The sequence below is a fragment of the Lemur catta genome, chromosome 17 (assembly GCF_020740605.2).
Source record: "Lemur catta isolate mLemCat1 chromosome 17, mLemCat1.pri, whole genome shotgun sequence".
NCBI lineage: Eukaryota > Metazoa > Chordata > Mammalia > Primates > Lemuridae > Lemur > Lemur catta.
Genome location: NC_059144.1, coordinates 20,758,758 through 20,784,675, shown reverse-complemented (window position 1 = coordinate 20,784,675; position 25,918 = coordinate 20,758,758). Strand labels below are relative to the sequence as shown.

The 25,918-nt window shown below is 41.0% G+C and overlaps 1 protein-coding gene across 1 annotated transcript in view; it reads left to right on the top strand.

Moving 5' to 3' along the window:
• Window positions 1-25,918, top strand: part of CTNNBL1 (catenin beta like 1) — a 163,593-nt gene that overhangs the window by 94,215 nt on the left and 43,460 nt on the right. Inside the window, exon 11 of the mRNA XM_045528609.1 lies at window positions 4,664-4,845. Coding sequence (XP_045384565.1) covers window positions 4,664-4,845 — 182 coding nt within the window. The remainder of the gene's footprint in view (window positions 1-4,663; window positions 4,846-25,918) is intronic.

Genomic DNA, 25,918 nt, shown 5'->3' with positions numbered 1-25,918 from the left:
CAAGTGGGACAGTCCCAGGTAAACCAGGATGGTCTGGCACCAAAGGGGCTCAGTGAGCTTCTTACCTACTCTTCCTTTCCTCCATCCATTGGGACCCAATCCTGGCTGGCTAGTCTGACCCAGTATAGCATTTTTTGTGATCAGCAGCGCTTTAATAGTGCAGTGTTTTAATAGTGTTGCCCTACAGTAGACTGTCCAATGGGGATATTATTTCTGATTCCTTTAATTTGGCTTTCACATGAGAAATTGGATGAATAGCTTTGGGTTAGTACCACCTTTTTTTTGTTTGTTTTTTGTGGGAGATAGGGTCTCACTCTGTTACCCCAGCTAGAGTGCAGTGGTGTCATCATAGCTCACTGCATCCTCAAACTCCTGGGCTCAAGCGATCCTCCTGCCTCAGCCTCCCAAGTACCTGAGACTATAATCACGCACTACCTCACCCAGCTAATTTTTCTATTTTTTGTAGATATGGGGTATCACTCTTGCTCAGATTGGTCTTGAACTCCTGAGCTCAAACAATCCTCCCACCTCGGCTTCCCAAAGTGCTAGGATTACAGGCATGAGCCAATTACCACTTTTTTGTTCAGGTTTGCCTACTCTTGCCAGACCAGTTACCTATTCCAGCTTTTTAATTCTCCTTCATTTTATCTTTAGTCTCCTCATCACCATTGGCTTCTTGGCTCCCTAAAATATGATTAAACTGTTCATTTTCTTAAAAATAGTAATTTTTAAAAAGCCTTAATCTGGCTTCCCTCTCATGCTGATGGAGTCTGTCCTCCAGGCTTTCTTTACTAATGAGTAGCCCACATTCGCCCCTCTTCTCACTTCCTTTCACCTTTCAACCCACTTCTGTCCTACCACTCTTTCTGGAAGATTGCTAGTGGCTTCCTGATAGTGGAATCTGGTGGCCTTTTCTTTTTTTCTTTTGCTTCCATGACAGCCTGGAACCTCTTGAGAAATTTTTTTTCTCTGAATAAATTATTCCCTCCTGGTGTGCCCACTGTACTTAATTTATTCTTTTGACACTTAGCCAATCAGACATTTATTTTAAATATTTACATATTTATCTTTCTTTTCCCATACACTCCCAAATACATATAATCTCTCCCTGTCACTGTAAAATAACTAACACATAATAGTCTCAGAACAAACATGTTGAATTGCATCTTTACTCCTAGACTCAGTACTTGGATGCCTTATTGTGGCCTGCAAGACTGGGTGGCATGGGCTTTGCTGTAGCCCATGTTTCCCTCTCTGCTCTGAGCTAGAAACACTCTGCTCCTTGGTATGCTCCAAACATGTCAGTCTTCTGTCTGTTCTTTGACCATGACAGCTCATCTCTACCTCGGGGCCTTTGTGCTTGCTTTTCCTTCTGCCTTGAATGTTTTGCCCCTAAAATGTATATGACCGATTCATCTTCTCACTCAGGTCTCAACACAAATGTTACCCTTTAGAGAGGCCTTCCTTAATAACCTAATCTAAAATGTCCACACCAGTCATTCTTTCACATGACTTTGTTTTATTTCCTTGACACTTACCACTGTCAGGAATCTTGATTTCTTTTTGTCTCCCGCAGTTAAGATGTAAGCTGTTTGAGAACTGGGACTTGATCTTTCCCGTTCACGTGAGAAGTATCCTATAAATATTTGTAGAATGAATAATACGTGGGGAAAAATCATATGCTGACTTATACTTTTCCCTGATCATTTTATATTAATTTGGTCTCCCTAAATAGATTTAAAGTTTTTTGGAAGCAGGAGCCATGTCTTGCTTTTTGTTCCCTCTTTTGTCTACCACATTGCTGAGTAAGTGCTCAGTAAATAGTGCGTACGTATCGGCTTGGTTGGTTGATGGACCAGCTGTACCCAAATAGGAAATGATTGACGTGCTCCTCTCTACCTCATAGTGTTAAAGAAAACAATTTAAGATTGTAGAAAATTATGCTCCCTAGAGAAGTATCTGCAAAAGCAGTAGCCAGTGGCAGGATTATTCTATGACCTTTGGGTTCAAGGGAAAAAAACTGTAGTTTTGTTTTTTTTTTTCTGAAAAATTGTTTATCTTTTCTAGTTCTATAAAGTACTACATGTTCATTATGGGAAAATGAAAGATACTGAAAAGTGGAGAAGGGAATAAAAAGATGCAAAAAGAAAAAAAGCATTTGACAAAATCCAACACCCTTTCATGGTAATACTCCAACTAGGAATAGAAGGAAACTTCTTCAACCATTGATAAAGAGCATCTACAAACATAGCTAACATCATACTTAATGATGAAAGATTGGGTGCTTTCCCCATAAGATAGCAACAAGACAAGATGTTCGCCCTCACCACTTCTATTAGGCATGGTACTAGAGATTCTACCCAGGGCAGTTAGACAATAAAATGGAATAAAGGCATCCAGATTGGAAAGGAACAAGTAAAACTATCACTATTTGCAGATAACATGATCTTATATAGAGAAAATCCTAAGGAGTCCACCAAAAAAATTATTAGACCTAGTAAATGAGTTTAGCAAGGTTGCAGGATATAAGATCAATATATAAAAATCAGTTGTATTTCTATACACTTGGAATGAATAATCCAAAAATGAAACTGATGAAAACAATTCCATTTACAATAGAATCACAAATAACATATCTAGGAATAAATTTACCAAAAAAAGTACAAATTTTATACTCTGAAAACTGTAAAAGATTGTTGAAAGTAAAGATCTAAGTAAATAAAAACATCCCACGTTCATGGATCAGAAGACTTAATATTGTTAAGATGTCAGTACTCCCCAAAGTGATCTATAGATTCAGCACAATCCCTAGAACCCCAGCTGACTTAATTTTGGAAATTCACAAGCTGATCCTGAAATTCATATGGAATTGCAAGGTACCCAGAATAGCCAAGCAATCTTGAAAAAGAATAGAGGAGGAGGACTCCCAATTTCAAAACTAAGTACAAAGCAATGGTAACCAAGACAGTGAGGTACTGTCATAAGGACAGACATTTAAATCAATAGAATATTATCGAGAATTCAGAAATAAAACCAGTGTCTGTGGTCAACTGATTTTCAACAAGAGTGCCAAGACCACTGCATGGAGAAAGAGTAGTTTCTTTAACAAATGATGGGGGGATAGTTGGACATCCATATGCAAAAGAAGTTGGACCCTTACCTCACATTACATAAAAAAATTAATTCAAAATGGATCAAAGACCTAAACGTAAGAACTAAAACCATTAAATTCTTAGAAGAGAACAGGGGTAAATCTTTACAACATTGGATTTGGTAATGGTTTCTTAAATACAGGACACCAAAAGCATGAGCAACAAAAGAGAAAATAGATAAATTGTACTTAATCAAAATTAAAAACTTTTATGCTTCAAAGGATATTATCAAGAAAGTAAAAAGACAACTTCCAGAACAGGAGAAAATATTTGCAAATAATGTCTCTGTTAGGCAACTTGTATCCAGAATATATAAAGAACCCTTACAACTGAATAATAAAGATAATTAACCCAATTTAAAAATGAGGAAAACATCTGAATAGATATTTCTCCAAAGAAGGTATACAAATGGTCAAGAAAAGATACTTGGCATTATTAGTTATCAGAGAAATGCAAAGTAAAATCACAATGAGATATCACTTCACACCACTGACTGGAACCAAAAGTCAGATGGTAAGTGTTGGCAGGGATGTGGAGAAATCCAAACCCTTTTACGCTGTTGATGGGGATATAAAATGGTTCCACCACTTTGGAAAACAGTCTGGCCGTTCCTCTAAAGGTCAAACTTAGGGTTACCATTGCCCCAGCAATTCTACTCTTAGGTATACATGTACCCAAGAGAAATGAAAACTTGTACGCGAGTGTTTGTAGCTGCATTATTTGTAATAGCTAAAAGGTGGAAACAACCCAATCGTCCATCAATAGGTAAATGGATACACAAATTGTGGCATATATTTTTTAGCCATATGAAGGAATAAAGTACTGACACATGCTACAACGTGGATGAACCTTGAAGATATTGTGCCAAGTGAAAGAAGCCAGTCACAAGAGACCACAAATTATATAATATCATTTACTTGAAATGTCTGGAATAGGCAAAGCTGTGAGACAGGACATAGACTGGTGGTTGCTTAGGGCTGGAGTGGGATGGGGAGGGTAGAGAGGTGATAGCTTAAGGCTACATGGTTTCTTCTCAGGGTAATGAAAATGTTCTATAATTGACTCTGGTGATGGCTAACATATGTGAATTATATCTTGATAAAGCTGTTAGAAAGAAAAAAGACCAATAAGTTGTTTATAATTCCACCACCCTGAAATAATCTCTCATAGCATTTTGATCTGTTTCTTTCCTGTCTTTTTTAATGCGTATTTTTCATATAATTATGGTAATGCTTCATAAAGAATTTTGAATATTACCTTTTGTGTTTATCATTCTGATTATGAGAATTTATTCATCCTATTACAGACTCTGCTAATTGTTAACAAATGTGTTATCTACTTATATATACCATAATGTAACCATTTTCTCATTGGTGGGCATTTAAGTTGTTTTTATTTTTTTCCTTCTTTCTTTTTTCCAATTATAATGAGTGCTTCAGTAAATTTACTTTTTCTTTTAACACTAGAATTTGCTTGTGAAATGCCTTATGTGCAATCTCTTTTGTTCACAGGGAAAAGAAGATCTCCCGGAGCAGTGCCCTGAAAGTGCTGGACCATGCTATGATTGGGCCCGAGGGCACGGACAACTGTCATAAGTTTGTTGACATTCTTGGCTTACGAACCATCTTTCCCCTCTTTATGAAATCACCCAGGAATATCAGGAAAGTGGGAACCACTGAGAAGGAACACGAAGGTAGGGTTCCCTGGAGGAGTCAGCCTAATTTAGGTGTATTAGGAGAAAGGGATAAACAAAAGCTACTTTGAAAAACTCTGACATGCATTTGGGGACTGGGCTCTTGAGAGGAAGCATGCTACTTTTTTCTTTCCTGTCTTCTGATTTTTCATGTGTGAAAAGCAACCCAGAGACCCCAGGTCTCTGATGGCCTTTGTTGCACCAGTTCTCTGCTTGTTTGAATCCTGGTAGTTCCAGTTCCTTCTGGACTGTTAATAAGCCTACACATGAGGGTTTTGTTTTCTTCACTGTAATTTGTAGCGAGGTGTCTCTCTGATGGAAGACCCTTTTGAAAAGAGTAATGAGATGGCAACACATGTCACCTCCGGAGTGGTGCTTTCATGTATTTCTGTACTAAAGTATGATTCAGCCAACATCAGGAATTGCCGAAATAAACTATTTACAGCCCAGATTCCCCTTTTTATGTTTCTCCTCCCTGATGGTGCACACTCCCAGCAAATTGGTGCCATGAATTGCAGCGCTGTAACTGGAGTAGTTACTGCTATGCCAGTCTCTTCCTACTATTGTCTAGTGGCCTGCTGCGTCCCTCCCCCCAATAAACAGCCGCAGTGCAACCTGGAAAGCCAGAGATTTATGAGCATTGACAGGTCTGCTGGAGGCTAGCAGGCACTTGCACCAGGGAATTTACATGGTTGGATGGTTATTTTAAAATGTGGGGAGCAGGTGGAGGGAGGTGAGGAGGTAATGTGTATGACAGAGGAGGAGAACCTAAGCTGACTAGCTGACTGATTTGATTGTCTTCTCAGAAGCAACATTTGTCCCATGGTTTGGGTGATTTTTTTTTTTTTTGGTCAGTGATTGGTAGATTTGCATAGATATTTACAGGATCTTTTGCATTCCTTGCCCTCATAGATGAAAGTTTGAGAGGTTCTGTCTCTTGTCAAATTGACCAGGGCTTAGTCTCTTCCAACTTGGAGTGGCTAAAGGGAAGGTAGCGTGACCTCTCTTCAGTGTTCACCTCTAGTGAGATCTTCTGTGATAAAATCAGCTCTCCAGAAAACACAAAGTCTAGCGGGAGCAAAGAAGGAACTGGCAGTGCAAAAGCTGGAGACCCGAGAACAAGTAGCGACTTCAGTTTAACTCAAATCAGATTTTGACCAAACACTAGCTATAAATATATTAATCCTACTGTTGGATTCCCCCCACCCAGTGTAAATTCATCAAAATGAAGCCATGAGAGAGGAAATGGGGGTGGGGAGCTGTCTTGGAGAGCTAGGAGATAAGATTTTTCAGACTTATCTCAGTCACCATCCACTGAAGCCTGCCACATACCTGGCACTGCTGCATTATTGGCTATCATATTTAGGCCTCACAGTTTATGAAGTAGTTGGTGATATTCTTATTTTTTTTAGATGAGGAAATTAGCTGAGAAAGAAACCAAGCTGTAGTTCTATGACTGACTAGCTGCGTGACTTTAGACCCTTTGCTTAACTTCCCTGGACTGCATTTTCCTTCCTGGTCTGTAAAATGAGGGAGCTAGTCTGGTGACCCAGGAGCTCCGGTGTCTGCACCTTCAGGCTCTGAGGCACAGGCCCCAGTTGTCGAGGTTGCGCTGTGATCCGGGAAACTCCTCCAGGGCTGTGCTGTGGCTGACCTGCTGGGTGCTGCTGAGAGACTTGAGCATGCTTGAAGAGAGTGTGAAGGAAAACGTCCCTTAGCAGGCTCTTGCTCTGTGTGCATGGTACTGAGAAGAGGAAGAAGTGACAGATTCAGTGAGCATCTGTTTTCCTTCTGACAAATGTGCCCGGTGGCGTGCTGGTAACAGTACATTTGCTCTAGAGTACCCGCATTAGGAATGTGATAACATTATATTAGTGAGGGCAATGACTTGGTAAGACAGTTCCTAGAAGGCATGTTCGGACTCTAATGGCTGGTGAGGATGAGCTCTGCATCCTGAGTACACCAGGACCCTGAGAGTAGAAGTGAACCCCAAGGAGAAAGTGCAGGCCTACACCTCCTGCCACCCCTGCCAACTGCTGCTGCAACTGGCAAAGCAGCCCTCAGCCATGAATGGTAGGGTGAGAATGGAGGCAGGGCAACGCAGGGCACATTGTGCAGGGTTTCTTCATCCCATCTCATTCTTTGAGTAAGTCTTGTGCTCTCTGTTGCTCTCCGCGTGCCGGGCTTTCTGACATAACTGGGCCAGGTTTGTGTTCTAAGCTAGGGCACACTAGCTTCAGACCACTGGGAAAATTGGCAAACACGCCCAGCTCATTCCTGCCCCCAAGCTTCCACCGTGCTCTTTCCTCATCTGCAATGATTTTCTCTGACCTGTCTGCCTGGCTACCTTTTAGTCATCCTCCAGCTCCTTAGTTTTGATGTCACTTTCTCAGGGAAGCATATTGTGAACCCCTAGACTAGGATAGAGCCTTCTATTCAATGGACTCTTGGTGTCAGGACTTTGCCTTCGAAGCTCTTAAAATTATAAAGCCAGTGGCCTTGTCACCTCCGCGTCACATTGCCTAGCAAGGTGCCTGGCATGTGGTAGATACACAGTAAATGTTTATCGAGTGCATGAATGAACAGCCACTTCCCTGAAAGACTGCTCATTGAATTCAAACATGGGTTTGGGGCTCTCCCAAGAACCCTGCAAGGCAGTTCAGATTGCTGGTTGTCAGTCAAACACCTGGACTGAGTGGTCTTTCTCCCAGCTTTTTTGGAAACAAAAACGAGTGGGTTGCTAGCCATAAGTTTTACTTTGTCACATTGGCTTGGAGATTATGGCAGAGGCCCCTCTTTAGAGCCACACCCTTAAGAGCCATGTTGTGCACAGAACCTCCTTATAGATGAGGCCACCCTGTGCCAAGCTGCTTCTGGTAATCCGACTGCTAACTAAGCACTACGGACTGGGAATTAGCTCGCCAGTCCAGAAGCTCTAGTGAGCTGCCTTGCACTCTCTCCTTTGATTCTTGTCAAGCCTCAGGGGCTTGTCACACATCCTGGTTAGCCTCTTTAAGTCCATCCTGTCCAATCTCAGCCCCTGTCACTTCTCAGGACCTTCCCCAAACTGCTGCAGTAACAGTATGACCGGGTTGGTACAGAAGGATCTGCTGCTTATCAACTGTGTGATCTTGGGCAAATTCCTAAGCTGTCTGAGCCTCAGTTGCCCCATCTGTAAACCAGTAAGACTGGAGCCTGCCACATAGGGTGGTTGCGAACATCAAGTGGGATGCCACGTATATACTTAGAATAGACCCAGAATAAAGTAGGCACCTTAAGAAGTGTTAGTTCTCTTCTAGCAAAACTGTCACCATTTCTGCCCACTCCAGCCTTAATCACATGTATCTATCCTTCTAAGAGGTCATTGGGAGGGCCAGAGGAGAGTGTGTAGGTTTTATGGCCTGCAGTCTCATTGCTCTATAAGAACTGTGTGGAAACGGGCAAACTCATTCTTGATGGGGATGTCAGGAGTCATGCTATGCTAAATAGCGGGTTGGCATGAAAACTGCTGTGTTCCCAAAGCCAACACAAGAGGTTGAGAGAGGAGAACCTAGATTAAGGTGACTCTGCAGAGAAGGGTAAAAGCAAAAACCACCCATATAACCTAGAATTGCTGGTAATTTTGTTCCTCTTCTGTGAATTGGGGTAGGGAAGGAAAAGAATTATTATAATTGAAATCCATTCAGGTTTGCATAATAAAATCTTCAGAAATAGATCAGGGGAGGCACTTAGCTTGGGGGATGGGTTGAAAAGAAATAATTTGCCCTTGGGTGCAATAGCATGATTAGCTGCTCCCTCCGTTTTATGAAGAATAGCACAGTATATATTGTCTCCTTGGTATTAACTGCCTCAGAGTAGGAGGGAGGAGGAAAAGAGCTGGGATCCAGAAATGGCATCTGACCTTTACTTCTTGTCTCTTTTTAAAATTCTTATTAAAATAGGTCCAGTTTTCCTTGTATTGCTTCATTAGGTAGATGAATTATTGAGTTTGTAGCAGTTCTAGTTAATTGCGCTGTTTTAACATGGTTCCCCTGGAGGCTGTTAAGAGCTTTAAGGGGGTGAGCTAGCCAGCAGTGTGTAGGTGTGCGGTGTGCGTGCTAGCTATATGCACACATTTTTACCTTTTCAACAGTGACAGTAGTTGATAACAGGTCAATGCTTTGAACAATACATTTCTGTCATCAGCGAAGAATTGTAAGTGATTCTGGTGGGCTCCACATGTCAGGAAGCATGTGGTTGCCTCATGCTTCCTCCTAACAGCAAGGAAGTGTGGATCAGAGCTCCCATGCCACCTACCAGGGTTAGAAGAGGGAAATGGCAAAACCTTCCCTGAAAAGTCAGAAAAGAAGGGGGGAGGTTAGCCAACATAGACCAAAACAAATATTTTAAAAAATCTCCATGGTAAGCTGTGGCAATGACATAGCATTGTTTGGGGACAACTTTTATTGGGGGTCCTGCTATGCTCAAGATATAACAAAAACCTAGTATATGGAAGGTCCTGTGGAGACAGAGAACAAAATAGAATGCCTGTCCTGGGGGAGGCTGCTCTTTCCTAGTGTTCCATCTCCGGATCCTTTTCCTCTGCCTGTCCCTCAGACATTCATTTTTGAGTGGATTTACAGTGTCTTTCCCCAGTTTTTTTTTTCCCCCACTCTGGACACTCTCCTTGGGTGATCTCATCTACTCCTTACCACTTTAAGCTTCACCTGTCTGCCACTGACTCTCAGATCTTCAACCTAGTTCTTGCTCCCAAGCTCTAATGCTGCAGTCCCCAACTCCGGCCATGGGCCAGTACTGGTCCATGACCTGTTAGGAACCAGGCTGCACAGCAGGAGGTGAGCAGCATGTGGACAGGCAGGCAAGCAAGCGAAGCTTCATCTGTATTTACAGCTGCTCCTCATCGCTGGTATCACTGCCAAAGCTCCACCTCTTGTCAGATCAGCAGCAACATTAGATTCTCATAGAAGTGCAAACCCTACTGTAAACTGTGCATGCACATGCAAGGGATCTAGGTTGTGCACTCCTTATGAGAATCTAATGCCTGATGATCTGAGGTGGAGTTAAGGTGGTGATGCTAGCACTAGGGAGCAGCTGCAAACACAGATTATCATTAGCAGAGAAGTTTGACTGAACAATAAGTGTAATGTGCTTGAATCACCCTGAAACCATCTTCCTCTACCCCCAGTCCATGGAAAAATTGTCTTCCATGAAACCGATTCTTGGTGCCAAAAATGTTGGGGACAGCTGCTCTAGTGGGCACAGCTAATAACCAGCAGAGAACTCTACTTGTTCAAAACCATACCCATTCCTTCACTGTCCTAGTGTTTTCTGCTTTTCTGTCCTGGTGAATGGCATTGCCCTCCACACTGTCAACAACCTCAGAAATCCATACACCATTCCTAACTCTAATATTCTCCACGTGTACTTGATCATAAAGCATAGGAATTCTACTTCAGAAAAATCTCGACTCAGTCCTCTTCATTGCCACTGTCTCTGCCCTCATTACCTTTCCTGAACTTTATTCAGCTTTAACAAGTGTCTCTGTTTTAGTCACCTGATTTTCCTGTGCCCTCAGAGCTTCACAGCCACGATGTGTGTAAGAGAGATACTCCCAGCCCTCAATAAATTTGCAGTTTGAGGAAGGGGGAAAATAGATATAGGGAAAAAAGCGATTTTGCAAATATTTACGATAAAACTATATTAGGAATTACAGAGACATACCAGACAAGAGTACCTCATTGTTAAAGGGAACAAGAGAACAGATATGCTTAGAGAGGTAGACCCTTCTCATGGAAGGGAGCTAATGATACAGGTTAAATCAAAGGGCATTGGAATTTTAGCCAACCAGTTCATTTGTTATTACCTGTGTTCAGCATCTGTAGAAGTATCTTAATACATCTGATTGTATTTGAGCCTTACAACGGCCTCAACAAGGTTGACGTTATTTCCCATTCTGAAGATGGGGAAATTTTGAGACTCAATGAAATTATGGCTTCAGGTCATACAGTGGGTAAGTAGCTAAACTGGGAGTCAGACTCCCTCAGCTTCTGATTACAAATCTCATGCTCGTTTCACAAAGTCATTGCCATTGGTATTTGCTGTCATGGGTCCAAACTAGCTTGGTCTTTGGATTGCTGGTCAAAAGAGTTCTTAATCAGAAGACCTTGGTTCTAACCTTGGTGCTTTGACATATTGTCATGGTGGTAAGGACTCTTATCCTTTTAAATTGCACAAGTTTAAAAGTTTAAATTGCATGGCAAAATGACTTGGTGAAATTGTTCTTGTGCCTATCAGTGCTTAGCACAGTAGATAGTAAATACTGAGTGAATAAGGTAAATGAATTTATTTAAGACCTTTGTACCATGAACTGGCTACAGTCAAGGTAGTTAAGTGCATTGTGGAATTCAGAGTATTCTTAATGTATTAACCAACTTATGGTTCTACCATAAAAGGCTCCTCAGCATCCATCCCGTAGTAGTGTTCAGTACATATTTGTTTCTTCACCTGTAAGAATAGGATTAATACCTACCTTCTTGGGTTACAGTAAGAATTAAGTGAGGTGAGGTGACTTACTGAAGTCTAACATAGTGTGGGGGTGTTTTAGTCTGTTTTGTGTTGCTATAAGAGAGTAACTGAGACTGGGTGTAAAGTATAAAGAAAAGAAGTGTATTTGGCTCGCAATTCTGGAGGCTGGGAAGTCCAAGATTGGGCAGCCCATCTGGTAAGGGCCTCATGCTGCCTCAACTCATGGCAGAAAGCAGAGGGGAAGTGAGCATGTGCCAAGAGAACAAACATAACAGGCAACTTGCTTTATAACAACCCCCTCTTGAGGTAACTGATCAGTCCAGTGAGAGTGAGAATTCACTCATTCCCACCAGATGCGTTGATCCCTTCATGAGGGCAGATCCCTCATGACCCAGATGCCTCTGAAAGGTGCCCCCACCTCTCAACACCATTACCTTGGCAGTGAAATTTCAACTTCAGTTTTGGCATGGACAAACCACATCCAAACCATAATGAGGGGTTTATAAAGGTTAATTTATTTGGATCATTATTTTAATACTGACCCCAGACATCACACTGTAATAAATGTTGTATTAGAGATTGTGGTAGCCCAGAGAAAGCAGTATCCTAGGGATTCTGGGACGGCTTAAGAGATGACAATTTGTATGTTCCTTGAAGGATAAATAGTATTTCATTTAAGGACAGTGGTACTAGGCATGTTTAGCTACTTATTGTGATATGGATGATTAAGAACATGGGCTTTGGATTAAGACAAGATTTGGGTTGGTGTCCTGGTCGTCTCATTTACCAGCTGTGTAGCTTTGGCAAAGGTACTTAACCTCTTTGAGCCTATATTTCCTCAATTGTAAAATTAGAATATTATGAGGATCTATCGCATAAGGGTGATGTGAAGATTAAATGAAATACATATCAAATGCTTATCACAATCCTTGTTTTACTAGTATTGGGTGGAATGAGGATGGGTTTCTAATTTGTGTTCCTCTTCCTTATATGTTGGTAATTTTAAAAATACCTGCCTAGAGAAATGTTTTTCCTCTCTGAATCTGCCAGTCCTAGAGGTGGACTGTCAACGTGCCAGTTCTATGTGGAATATAAAACAAAAATCTTCCCAGAGAGAATATACCAGGGAGCCCCAGGTCCCCACTTCTCTATATAACCTATAAACAGAGAATTCAAAGGATTTTTTTCCCCCTCAGTTTTGTATTCTCCAGCCTTAAAAATTAGAGTTTATTATAGTGGTCAGAACAACAAGCAAGTGAAGAGTGAATACTATTTAATTTTAAGAATGGCATTAAGCCATGTACTAATAGCACTTTATGTTAAGTAAGGATAAAAATGTCTTGCTGTTGTTTTTTGTTGCTGTTTGAAAACCTTATGATTGAACAGTTTCTGGATCAATTCCTTTTCTTTCTCTCCAGCTGTTTGTCTTATTTCCTGACCTCAGTTGACAAAATGTAGGGATGCTGAAATAAACGTGTCTGGATTTGGGGTTCTTCCCATCAGGCTTGAGGGGATGATTTTGAGTGTTGCACATCTGGTTTGCTAACTGGTTCGAGTCATATTAAGGATCTACCCACAGGTCTTTTCCAAGTAGAGCACAACATAGTTGTTTGCCACTGAGGAAGACAGTGAAACAGAGGATGTATTTGTCATTCCAGAAGCAACTCTTCTTTTCGGGGGGGAGCTGGGAAAACTGGATAATGGCCAGCTCACATCTATCGAACATCTACCAATATACTCAGGGCATTTACAGGTGCACAGAAATGCCTTTATGAATTAGACATTTCTACCTTCTTTTTACAGGTGAGTCTCAGAGTTTGTCAGTTACCAAATACCCTTTAGCAAATTAGTGGCAGAGAGCAGAATTTGAGCCTAGGTCTACTTCTAAAGCTTCTTCCAACACCAAGGTAGCTCCAGTGGTTGGTAATCCTGAGACAGCACAGAGTCATGGAAGGAAGATTGTTTTTGTAGGCAGGTGGGCCTAGTTTCAAATCCCAACTCTACCCACAAACTAGCTGGTGGCCTTGGGCAAGTTATTTCTTCTTTCTGGACCTTGAATTCCTCTTCAGTCAAATGGGCCTAATAAAACCTTTCTCAGAATGTTTTGCGGAGAATAATCATGAGTCTCCGACATAGTCTTTTGCATGTAGACATTCAATAAATGGTAATATATTTACTGCACATTAGCCTCCTTTCAAAAATAGTCCTCCCTACCTCTCCCAGTGTTCATGTTTGCAAACACCTTGGCTTCCTTGGCTTTTGTGGGTGTGAAGGCCAGCTGTGAACCAGGACTTTATGTATGGACAAGCTGGGTCATAACAAGAGCTAACAGAGATGAGACAGCCACTGTTTATCATAATGGTCTTCTAACCTGGGCCTTCCATTAAGATCCTGATTATGCTAGCCCTGTTAAAATCCATCACTTCTTGAATGAGGTACCAGTCCCTTCTGTTTCCCTTTGAAGCTCCTATTCTAGATGACCCTTGCAAAGGGTCTGTTTCTATGGATAAAAGGCCCGAAGGTTGATCAGTGAGGATTCATTCATTCTTTTATTAAACAAACCACTAGTCCCTGCTTTGTGTCAGGCTTGGTGCTATAGATGGAAGGTGAACATGCTCACAGCCCTGCTAGGGAGACTTAGAAACCTGCATTTATGTTACAAGAGTAAAAATGAAAGGTGAATAAGCTCACAGCCCTGCTAGGAAGACAGACAACATAGAAACCGGCATTTATATAAAAAGATAAAGAGGTAGAGGAAAGTATAAGGCGCTGTGGGAGCACAGAGGAGGAGTTCCTAATCTAACCTGGGTGGTGAGAGAACAGATAGAGATTAGAAACAGCTCCATGTCAGAAACGTGGCCTCCTGAGCCAAACCTTTGATAGAAGTTAACCAGGTGAAGGAATGTCAAGTGGAAAAAGCAACATGTATAAAACAAAAGTTGGGAGGGACAGACTACAGTGAGCCTTTAACCTAGCTGCCCATTAGAATCCTCTAAGATCTTGTTGAAAATGTAATCTTTATCTGCGTAAAGTCAGTGGATCTGTATTTTTACCAGGCTCCCCAGGAACATCCTCTGAGACCAGTCTGCCATCAGTCCTTGGTGAGCAGAGTCTGGAGCAGGTTAGACGGTTAAGCAGAAGCCAGACCTGGAAGGATCCTGCAGAGCTGTTGCGAGGAGAGTTGACTGAGTTGATCTGTGGACAATATTTAGAGCAGTACTGGCACCTAGTAAGGATTCATAAGATGCTGGTAGTCATTGCTGTCATGACAGTTATGTTATTATGTTATACTAAAAAATGTCTTGCTCTGGTTTTTACAAGTCATACATGTAGTACTAATTTCAGTTTCTTTGACTGTTTCAGCTAATTTAGCACAAATTCAATTTTGATGTTGAGGGCTTAGATGGGATGATAAAAGAAAAACATTTATCACTCTTGTTTTCTTTTATGTTTTTCATTTTGCTAGGTAGAAACTTAGTGCTTTCGTGGCAGCATTACCAGAATTCTTATTTTAGAAATAGAATTTTCCACTGATACATTTGTTATTTTGTCATTATGACTCTGTTTGCATTTATAATCTTGGTTAAACTTTATAGAAATAGTTTAGAATACAGTGTATCTCCTTTATTGATAAAAATATATATATTTACCAGCAATATAGAAGCAGCAGTAGAGAAATAGTCAAACCTCTTTAGGTATTTCTCCAGCATTTTTAGGTGGTACCAAAAGGGGGAAATAACTTAAGAACTGGGCAGTAATTAGCTGTGGGCTCTGGTTTATTAATATTCAACACATAATCTTTACTGAGATGTGCTTCCTAATGTTACCATTTGGGGGCTTTCTTTGTTCTTAGTACTCTAGGCTTTATATATACTATCTCATTTCACCTAAGCCTCACAATGACCCTATGAGCTGTGTATCATTACCCACACTTTACAGATAAGAACACTGAGGCATAGATAACTTGTCATTTTCTGAAGGTCACACTGCTAGTACATGGCATTCCTAGGAATTGAACCTAGGATTTTCCTGTGGTTTCCAAAAAGTGAATCACAGGCAATGCACATCAAGTTTGGTCACCTGTAGTGGGCCTCATTTAAACTGCTTGGTATCTTGTCTTATTCAATTTCTTTAAGTTACCAGTAGTTCTGCCCTGCCCTGTACTGCATAAATGACCTCCATCTCTCAATCTCGAACATTTTGCCCTGCCTCACCTTGTTTGCTTCTTCTTGACTTCAGACCTTGAGATATATCTGCCCACTGTATCCTCTCTACTCATGGCCATCCATACCTGATACCCAGCACTGCTCAAACCCCAGTTTCTGTCCCTCAGCATCCCCCTGCATGATTGCCTTGCAGTTGCCTGCCTTTAGGTAAGCACTTCCCTCAGCTCTCTGGCCTATTTCCTCCCCCTGTTGTCCTCTTGAGAGTGAGACATAAATATCTGTAGTTTTTGACCCTGGCTGATTAGTATCACCCAAAGAGCTTTGACAAAATACACCTGCCTTGGCCCCACCTCCAGAAATTCTGAGGACTCAGGCTCAGAGCGTCTGTATTTTGAGAAAGCTCTGGGTCCTTTTTACTTTCTCTCTGTGCTAGAATTTTGACATGGTGGGTCTTTTGGGGAGGCTTGTTAAAAACAGTTTTATTGCTCTTTCTGAATATGAATAAAATAAACTAATGTAGAAAATGCAAAAATTGTGGAAAAGGATAGAGGGAAAGTAAAAATCATTCCCAGTTTCACCACCCAGAGTTAATTGCTGGGAACTTCATGGACACCATTCATTCAAACGTGTATATGTGCATGAAATTTTGTGTAAATGGAATCATGATGTATATGCTATTTTGTAATTACTGTTTTTGCTCACTGTGTCTTAGGCATCTTTGGCAGGGGTGGGCCTTTTAATACAGTTATGAAGCTAGACTATATTTTTAGAAGGCAGGATAAATTTCAGATTAAATGACTAGATTGTAGAGTTGATAGCAGTTTAGAGAGGTGAGCTAGGCTTGGATGGTGATATTGGCTCTTCCAAGTATTGTGAATGTGCTGGGACTTCAGGATAGTAAGGAAATGAGTTGTGGACTGAAGACTAATGTGTCCGAGTTCACTTGGTTATAGCATTAGAAGGGGAAGTGAAGGTGCCTTTCAAATGGTATTTTTTTAAATGTGTGAATATTTGGATGTGGTAGACATGTTGGCATCTAACAGAAGATATAATGTGGACAAGAATAAACTGAAAATAAACTTGTATACATTTCACTGCTCATAAAGAATACAATTACATGTGTGAGGTGTTCGTTAGTGTTTACATTCCTGGACTCTGCTAATATTGGGTGTGATTTTTATACGCAGCAGCCTGCAGGTTGCGGGGGAATGCTCTGTGTATTTAATCATCTTGCAGTCTTACTTGTTTGTTTTTTCTATGGTAAGAAAATGTCTTTGGCTTGCTTTTGTAGCCAGATTGATTTTGCTTGTGGGTGTCCAGATGCTGATGAGCTGTAATTAGTATGAGAAGGAGGTTGGAAAGATGTTGAACATTCTTTCCAGGTAGCCAAACAAAGGATCCCCAAACAGAAATTATTGTCAGGTATCAGGTTTCAAGAGGAGCAGCCCTTTTCTCTTTTAGATGCAGTCTATTAAAGGATGTATGTGTTAGGGTGGGTAGGTCACCACTGGGGATGGGGTTGCAGAACCTTGCTATCAGCTGGTCTTGGGGGTGATTTTCTACAGCTGAGCATCTCTCCTTTTGAGAGAAGTAAATATAAATCCTGTGAGTAGCCTAGTAAAAGGGAGCCCTGGGCTGGATTCAGAAATCTGGATTTGTGTTTCTGCCATAATTCTTATGCTTAGGGTCCATGACTTGAGCACCATTTGCGCTCTCTGAACCTCAGTTTCCTAACCTTTAAGATGGAAACAATATTTCACAGTGTGTGAGAATTGGATAAGATAATGTATGGGGAAAGTGCTTTGTATGCTATAAAATTATGCACACATATGATATGGCAGTGCTGTAGTGTATATTACATTCAGTGTTTTCCCTCTTTTTCCTCTATATTCCTTATACTTTTTCTAAGTAACACATTTCTTTCTCGTCCCTGGCTCCAAAGTAGAAAGAAAATGATTGTTAATTTGGTCCCTATTTGCTGCAGGGTTACCATAAAATAAATTAAGCGTATCATTTTGATAATCACTAAAAAAAATGCCTACAACTTTCTTAAATGTATTGATTACTAATAAATCATGTCTGTGTTAAGTATGCCTGCTGGCTGGCAAACTTTTGGAATAACAGTGTTGGCTAGCCAAGTTAACAGGCTGATTTTCCTGATATATCAGCCATTCTGAAGTTACTGTTGATGATGATGGTGGTGATAGTGTCTCACATTTACTGAGTATATGCTGTGTTTCAGTGTATACATGATGCCACCATCCCCAACATTAACTCTGTGTGGGATATCATTAGCCTGTTTTATTACTGAGGAAATGGCCCCAAAGAAGCTAAGTACCCTCTCAAATTGTGCAGACAGTTTAAATTAATGTCTCCTAAGAACCCAAAGCCCATATTTCTTGATACTGTACTTTGGTCTCTCAAAGAGACATCTGAAAAGCAAAAATTAAATGACTTAATCACCAAGGCAACAATCCAGTAACGTTGGCTATTTCGTGGAAATAAAGTCGAAAAATTTATAATTCTGGCATGGCAAGGCAGGAAAGCTTTATTATCAGATTTTTTGGTATTTGGTAATGTGGGATGTGTAATTTTTTTATAACTTCATTCTTAGTTTTTGGATAATGAACCATGCGATAATGTTTTAAAAGTAAATTTAGGTGTGTTTTTCTATATTATAAGCTTGGTATGGGCCTCAGTAGCAGTGTAGTGGGAAAAGCACAGCCTTTTGGAAAATGCAGACTTGAGTTCAAATCCCAGCTCACACCAGCTGTGTAACCTTTGTCGTATGTTAATTAGCTTCTTTTTTCCAGATTTCTCATCTATAACAGTGCTTCTTAAAGTTTATATTGCAGACAAATCACCTGGGGATCTTGTTAAAATGCAGATTGTGCTTCAGTAGATCCAAGGTGAGGCCTGAAATTGTGTATTTCTAACCAGCGCCCAGATGATGCTGCTGTTGCTGGTCCTCAACCACGCTTTGGGTCACAGGAATCTATAAAATGGGATAGTGGGATCTGCTTCACAGATTTATTGCGGCATATAGTAGATGCTTAACAAGTGTTAGCCTTCTCCTCTCCTCACGTACCTGGAAATCTCTTGGGGGTGGTGTTTATTTAAGGAGAGGATCTGGAAATATCAATTCCTAATGTGCCTTATCTCTGTCAAGAGTCCCAGATTAACAGAAGGCATTTTGAAAGTAATGAGCTCAGGATTAAGCTTTAAGATGAAAGATGCCCACATCTGAACACAGCCTAATAACTGGAGGCTCATCTTAAGGAGTTAACGCAGAGCTAGGAGTCATTTAGGAAGTCTCAGTGAAAACCTTTGTCTGTAAGTTGGCTCAGAGGAAACCTCAACTGACCTATTCCATGCGTTCATCCACTCTTCAGTTCTTCATCCCATATGTGTTGGATACTTAATGATGCCAGGCAAGGTGTTAGACCCTGAGAGACACAGATGAATCACCTCAGGTCTCACCTTGGAAGCACTCACCTTTGTGTGAGGAGGCAACATATAAATAACGATTTCAGTAAATACATTAGAGGTTATAAAGGAGGTAGGTACAAGTCACAATTGGAGACACAGAAGGAAGAAATAGACTTCAGTCTACTTAGGGAGAGGCTTCAGTAGCTTCCCAGAGGAGATTAGAAAGACTAAAAGTGAGTAGGAACTTCCCAAGTGCACGGGAAATGCAAGAGCTTGTAGTCAGGGGGGAAAGCACATAAACAGGCAAAGAGAAGGTCATGGGCCTCTGGGAAAGGCAGGTATTCCAGTGTTGTGGCCCTGGAGTTTGACTATACACTCACTGAGCCAGACTGCTGTCTTTGTCAAGACTAGCAGGGGGACCAGGAGTGCAGAGGACCTGGGCCAGGTCCGCTTCTCCTAAACGAGTTGGGATCTTAATCCAAAAAGACACAATCCTGAACGCCATAATCCTGAATGTTGAAATCCCTTAAAGTCTAAAATCCCCAAAATTGCAATCACAGGAATCATAGAAGAATTTCAAAAAGATCAGCCCATTTAGAAAATGAACGTGAACGTATTCTCTGAGGGAGTGCCGTGTCCTAAAAGAAAAAATAGCAGCTATTTATTGTGATGTAAGACTTCAAAATATAGTTAATGACTATGAACATTGGCCAGCGCTTATAGACTGTGTCTATGCATTTGGCCATAATCTATTCCTATAATACACTTTTTCATATGTCAAATTTTCTTTTTAGTTTCTTTCTGTGTTTTTTTTTTTCTTTTTCTTTTCCTTTTCCTTTTTCTTTTTCTTTTCCTTTTCCTTTTTCTTTTTCTTTTTTCTTTTGAGACAGAGTCTCACTCTGTTGCCCGGGCTAGAGTACCGTGGTGTCAGCCTAGCTCACAGCAACCTCAACCTCCTGGGCTCAAGCAATCCTTCTGCCTCAGCCACCCGAGTAGCTGGGACTACAGGCATGAGCCACTATGCCCAGCTAATTTTTTCTATATATTTTTAGTTGTCTGGATAATTTCTTTCTGTTTTTTTGGTAGAGACGGGATCTCGTTCTTGCTCAGGCTGGTCTTGAACTCCTGAGCTCAAACGATCCGCCCGCCTTGGCCTCCCAGAGTGCTAGGATTACAGGCATGAGCCATCACACCCAGCCTTTCTTTTTCTTTTTTTAGGTTTTTTTCCCACTATTTTAAATTATCATCATTATTTTTTATAGTTCGCTTTGCTGTGTATTTCATCTTCACATCATTTTCAATACTGGAGGTATAAATTGTAGAGAGACTTTTAGAGAGTTCTAATTGATTTTATGCATTTTTGCAACTTTGATGCCATGAAAGTACATTGTCACAACGTTGACTTTGTGTGTAAGCATTGTGCATGTATGTATAAATGTTGAAACTTCCTCAGTAAATGAAAAGATGTCTTTTTTATACATCTGCATTTGTTAAAGATAAAATTTCTCAAGATCTTGGCTCTTTGGGCAACTACACGTGCAGTGGTAACTCATCACGGTTTTTGATTGATCTCATCAAAAGACTTAGATTGTTCATCATGATATTTCAGATGACTACAGTTACAAAGCTGGGTGCACACAATGATCAGCCATAGTGATATATGTTTATACATTTCCCTTTTTGACCTATTTCTTTTTGAATATGGTTTGTTGCCTCATAATTGTTATACCCATGTAACTGTCATAAGTATACCTGAGTGTTTGTGTTTGCAAAAATATGTATGTTATTATTTCCTATTTTATTCCATGAAGTGTTCTATGTCGTATTTTTATGTTTCTCAAATGAATCCCCTTTTAAAAATGTAAATAAATATATTTTAAAGAATTTTAGATTATTTTTTCCAGAATTATATTTTCAGGATTTTGATCTTTTAGGATTTCAACATTCAGAATTATGGTGGTCTTCCCTTCTAAACCAGCCTAAGCAAACATTCCTAGCCCATATTATACCTCTTATATGTGCCTAAAATTTTCAGAAATGGAGAATCATAAAGGAGCTACAGCCCACATATTGTCGTCTTTAGCTATCATCTGTAAATCTAAATTAACTTTATTTTTCAAGATCTTTTGTAGATTCTTCTGTTTTAATGCCAATTTTGGTTTCCTTAAAGCAAACCTCTTTTTCTATCTCTACTTATAGTTCATTTGATGATATCAGTTATGACTAGCATAATAACATAAATACCTCTTGAATTTAATCTGCTTGCAATTCCTACCACTCCCACTAACCCTGTTCCCCTTAGTTCCTTTCTCAGGTGATTGCAACTTTCTTCTCCTATAACTGGCTTACAGTTGGAATTCTTGCCTCTCTCCCTTCCATCCTGTGCTCCTCCCAAAGTCCTAGAAGACACAGATGAACTGTTTGAGGTGCCTCTGAAGTATGAATCTGATCACATGCTTCTGCTGCTTAATCCTTTAAAGTCTTCTTAATACAGGTCTAGGATAAAATCTAGACTCTTGCATGACACAGAACACCTGCCCATTTGGTCTTCTCTTGCTGTTACCCCCCATCCTCATCCCCTGCCCTGTTTCCAGCCAGCCTGAACTAGAGCAGTTCCTCCCAGTATTGTTTTTTTCTATATCTTTTTAAGTAGACTCAATCAGAAGAAAAACAAATACTGTTTATTATGGAAAATTTCAAAAATATACAAAGGTAGAGAAAAATCATGTATTAAACTCTTATGTACCCATCACCTAACTTCAGTAATTAACATTTTGCCAATCTTGTTTCATCCCGTACCCAGCCTTTTTTCGTGGAATACGTTAAGGCAGCCCTAGACATCATGTAGTTTTACTTCATGTGGAATTTTTAATTTATAAAATTGATAACTGAGATGAATGAGAACCTTGGATTTGGACATTTTTCTAGCTGAAAATATATATGGTAACATTAGGATCTGTTGAAAGTTCAGCCTCATACCATTAGATATCAGAAATAGTACTTAGATCAGAGTTTCTCAGCCTTAGCACTGTTGACACTTTGAACCAGGTAATTTTTTGTTGTGGGGGGCTATCCTGTGCAGCCTCTAGCCACTGGATACCAGTAGCAACCTCCAGTCATAACAGATACACACATAAAAATTGCAAAATGTCTCAGACAGTGGAATCCTCTATACCCCCCGCCCCCGCCCTACTGACCCTCATTGAGAAACACCAACATAGAGAAAGGGAAGAATTTTATAGCTGTTGAGATCTGGGAGGAATGTTCAGTAGACAGATGGGGAAACTGAGTCCTGGAAAGGAAAGAGTGCCTTTGCGATTATTACTGTGCTTAGTTATCTTACTGGAGAATAAAATCTGTGTTTTCTACTCCCTGAGCCAGTGTGTGTCCCACTCTACCACATGTGGTTTCTAGGAGCTACCACGGTGATGTCAGAGAGTTCTAGGTCCTGGTGGGGGTGTCTCCCTGAACCGGGAAGATTACGTGGCCAGGCGAGGGGAGTTGTGGAGTGCTGCTGATTTGTCACTAAGCCTAGTGTCTGCCGAGGCTGCTCACCATTCCCCTTTACCGGATATTTATGATGAAGCAGGCTGGGGAACTATTTCCTTGGGAATGCATCTCGAATTCCATAGTGGTAGACAAGTAGGATTTGTTTCACAGAAATTACTTTGAAGTCAGTTTTTGCCAGAAACCATCTGTTTTGTATAAAAAAGGGACATTGGAGTTTCAGTTTATAGCCTTGTTCAAAATAGACTCTCTGCTTATTTCTCACAACTCATTCGGCTAAGCAGTATCCTGGAAAGTTGGGTGTAGTAAATTTAGTTCACCACTAGAAAGGCAGATTGGGGGCAGTGCAGAGAAGGCTGGCCTTTGGAGTCAGATCCCTGAGTCTCTGGCTCTTTTTAGCTCTGAAAATTTGAATAAGGCACTTATCCTCTCTGGGCCTTATTTTTCCTCATCTGTAAAATGGGGAGAATGATTCACTCCAAGGGTGGTCATGTATATTCAGTGAGAAAGAGTATGTGAAGCACTTGGCATGGTAATCTGGCGCATAATACTAATGAATGTTTTTTTCTCTCTTAAGAAAGACCTATTGAGAAAGGCATATAGATCTCGCAGGCCCTTAGTTCTTTATTTGCACAACTGTGAAATGGTTGCACTGGGTGTATAGAAAGATTAACTTGTGAGAAAATGATGATAAAGTACTTAATATATTTGCCAATATATACTGTTGACTGTGTCCTGTTAGTGAAACAGAGCATGGAACCGTTCTCCACAAATGCAGTGTGTTTTTAGGATTAACCGGGTTCTTTTATCTCCTCCCTGTGACGAGTCTGATCCCTGTTAGAATGTGATCCCAAAGCATTTTCACAACAGAAATGACTGCGTGTTTTTCCAGTAGTTTTTGTGTGTGAAAGATTATAGAATGGTTTAAGTTTGTTCGTCTCAGGCTAGGAATGAAAGAATATGTTAGTGCAGCACTGAAATTCCTTCTGTCCTTTCACTCCGCTGCCTAACTAGCAGAAGGAAGAAGGGTCAAGAAGTCAGACTTCAAGAAAATGAACATAAGGCCGCCTTGGGTCTGCAGCAGGTTTTTCTGGTTTCTGTGAAAATCAGCTGAAGCCCTGGAGCCTGAGGGAAGTGTGTGTGGAGCTCTCAGCAGTCGCTGAGGCTGCAGCAGCTGGAAGGAGGACTTTGCTGCCTAATGTGGAAAGAATAGGAGGACGGGTAGTGACTGTTTGAAGAGCACAAACAAAGGCAGGACTGTTGAGTAAGATGAAAGCAGTGAAGAGGTAGGTTTAGACTGTTCCCAGAAGGCCCTGGAAACAAGCTTTTTTCCCCCTAAACTGAATTTCTATCTAAAGCAGGCATCTAGGGAGGACTTTCAGAGGAGTGTGAAAAGTCCTCTCTGGCTGCCTGCTTTAAGGGCTGTGGCGTTGAGCTCTCCTGTGCCAAGGCAGGTTGATGCTTGGCAAGTGGGAAATCGGGAGAGCAGAGACATCGCTGGTGAGGGCAGAGTGTGGGAGAGCCTGGCATTCGTGCTTAGACCTGGGTGTGTGGACCCAGGCCCTGGTGTGTCGTGCCCTGATAGGGTTCTGCTCTGCTTGCCCAACCTTCTAGGCCTATTTGAGAATACAGTGAGTTAATCATTGAAAAGGACCCTTTACAAAGGAAAAAAATCACAGTACAAATATTCAGGCTGATTGTCTCATTTCAGGATCTAAAGATTTTTTTATGTGTTCTGTTGGGTGGGTGTAGGGAGTGGAGTGGTAACTGTATAATGTACTTTTCAACCCCTGAAAAGGCTTCTAGGCTACAGAATCAGTTTAAATTAATTGAGATGAACTACTCCTAAAAGTGATACGCTGTAGGAAACTAAACTGAACCAGCCACGCTGACGTATAGCTGTCTTCATTAAACATCTCAGTCTGGGGAGTCGGAAACTAGTCTCATGCCAGTTCTTCATCATGCTGCTGGGTGTAGGTGCTGCTAAGGTATTTGTGGCAATACAAAGATAAAATAAAGGTGCTGAAACTCCAGGCATTTATTTCTGCCATTATAAGGATACAGGTTAATTAAAAAAATAAAAATAAAAAAATAACTGTATCTGTCCTTCCAACCAGGTTCTCCAGAGTCTATGTATAATAGTAACAGAAATGTCTTCTAAGAAGACTCTTGAGACAGGTGAAAAGAAAGGAATGTGCCTTTTCACCCATAGTTACTTTCAGTTCTAGGACTTTCTCTACTGGAATGTGTGGCTGCCTCCAGAAATGAGTGACAGTATACATTCAGCTTTGCTTGGAGTAAATACCTGAACTCAGGACTCTCAGTTTTTCTTTTGGCCCTACTTTGGACTTCCTAGAAAAGAACTTATTGGATATCAGTTAGGAATTGCTGTTGATTGCTAGTAACAGAGACTAGAAATAATGATGATTTAAACAAAATAGAACACATAAAGGTTTATTTCTCTCTCAGGGAAACAAGTCCTAAGGTCAGCAGGTCTAGACTGGCAGCTTCATGGTGTCATCGGGAGCCCAGGTTCCTTCTGTCATTTTATTCTGCCATTCTTATCACAGGGCCGGGGATGTTTGTTTGCTTTTTAATATGCCCCAAGCACCTATAAAAATGCCTGGCTTCTATTTTCAAGATTGCCACATGGTCCCAGATGGCTACTAGAGCTCCAGTTATTATGTCTATATTCCAAACGGCAGGAAAGCAAAAAGGGGAGACAGGCAGGCAGAAGGAGATGTATCCTCTCCGAGAAGTCCCAAATACCAGTTCAGCCTCAATCTCTGACCCAAAGTTAATCACCTGGTTATACCTAGTTATAAGGAAAGCTGTGATTGTTGTTTTGTTTGTTTTTTAAAGCTGGTCACATTACCTCTCCAAATAAAATGGGTTCTGTTACTAAGAACTAAAAGGAGAAATGGGTATTGGGTAGGCAACTGGCAGCCTCAGCCAGTCTGATTGCTGCCCTTTGGTATATAGGACATCTCTCCTGGGCAGAGTGTAGCCAGGCCTCCTCCGAGTTCTTCGGGTCACTGGTGCCCAGCTCATTCTTCGTGGTGCTCCCTGAACCAGCATCGTTCCTCAGTCCGCACTGCTGCTGCTGGAGTGATAGGGTTGGTCTAACTGACAAAGCACATTACAGGAGCCATAGAAAACAAGACAGGAAACTACAGATTGGAGTCATTTTCTACAGGAGATGGTTATGTACACACATGGCAGGCACTTAAAGCTTCGTGGACCTCTCCTTCAACCCATCTGAGAAATGGGCTTTCCCTGACTCATGAATACTTGACCTGGGAAACGTCATGCTTTCAGCCCATGCCCTGAGAGGGAATGCTAGATGCCATATCATTCTGGTCTTTTCCCTCTGAGCTCTTAGAGAAAAGTAATGTAGCACAAAGAAGCATTTCCAGAGCATGCATATCCACTTCTTGCGGCAAGGC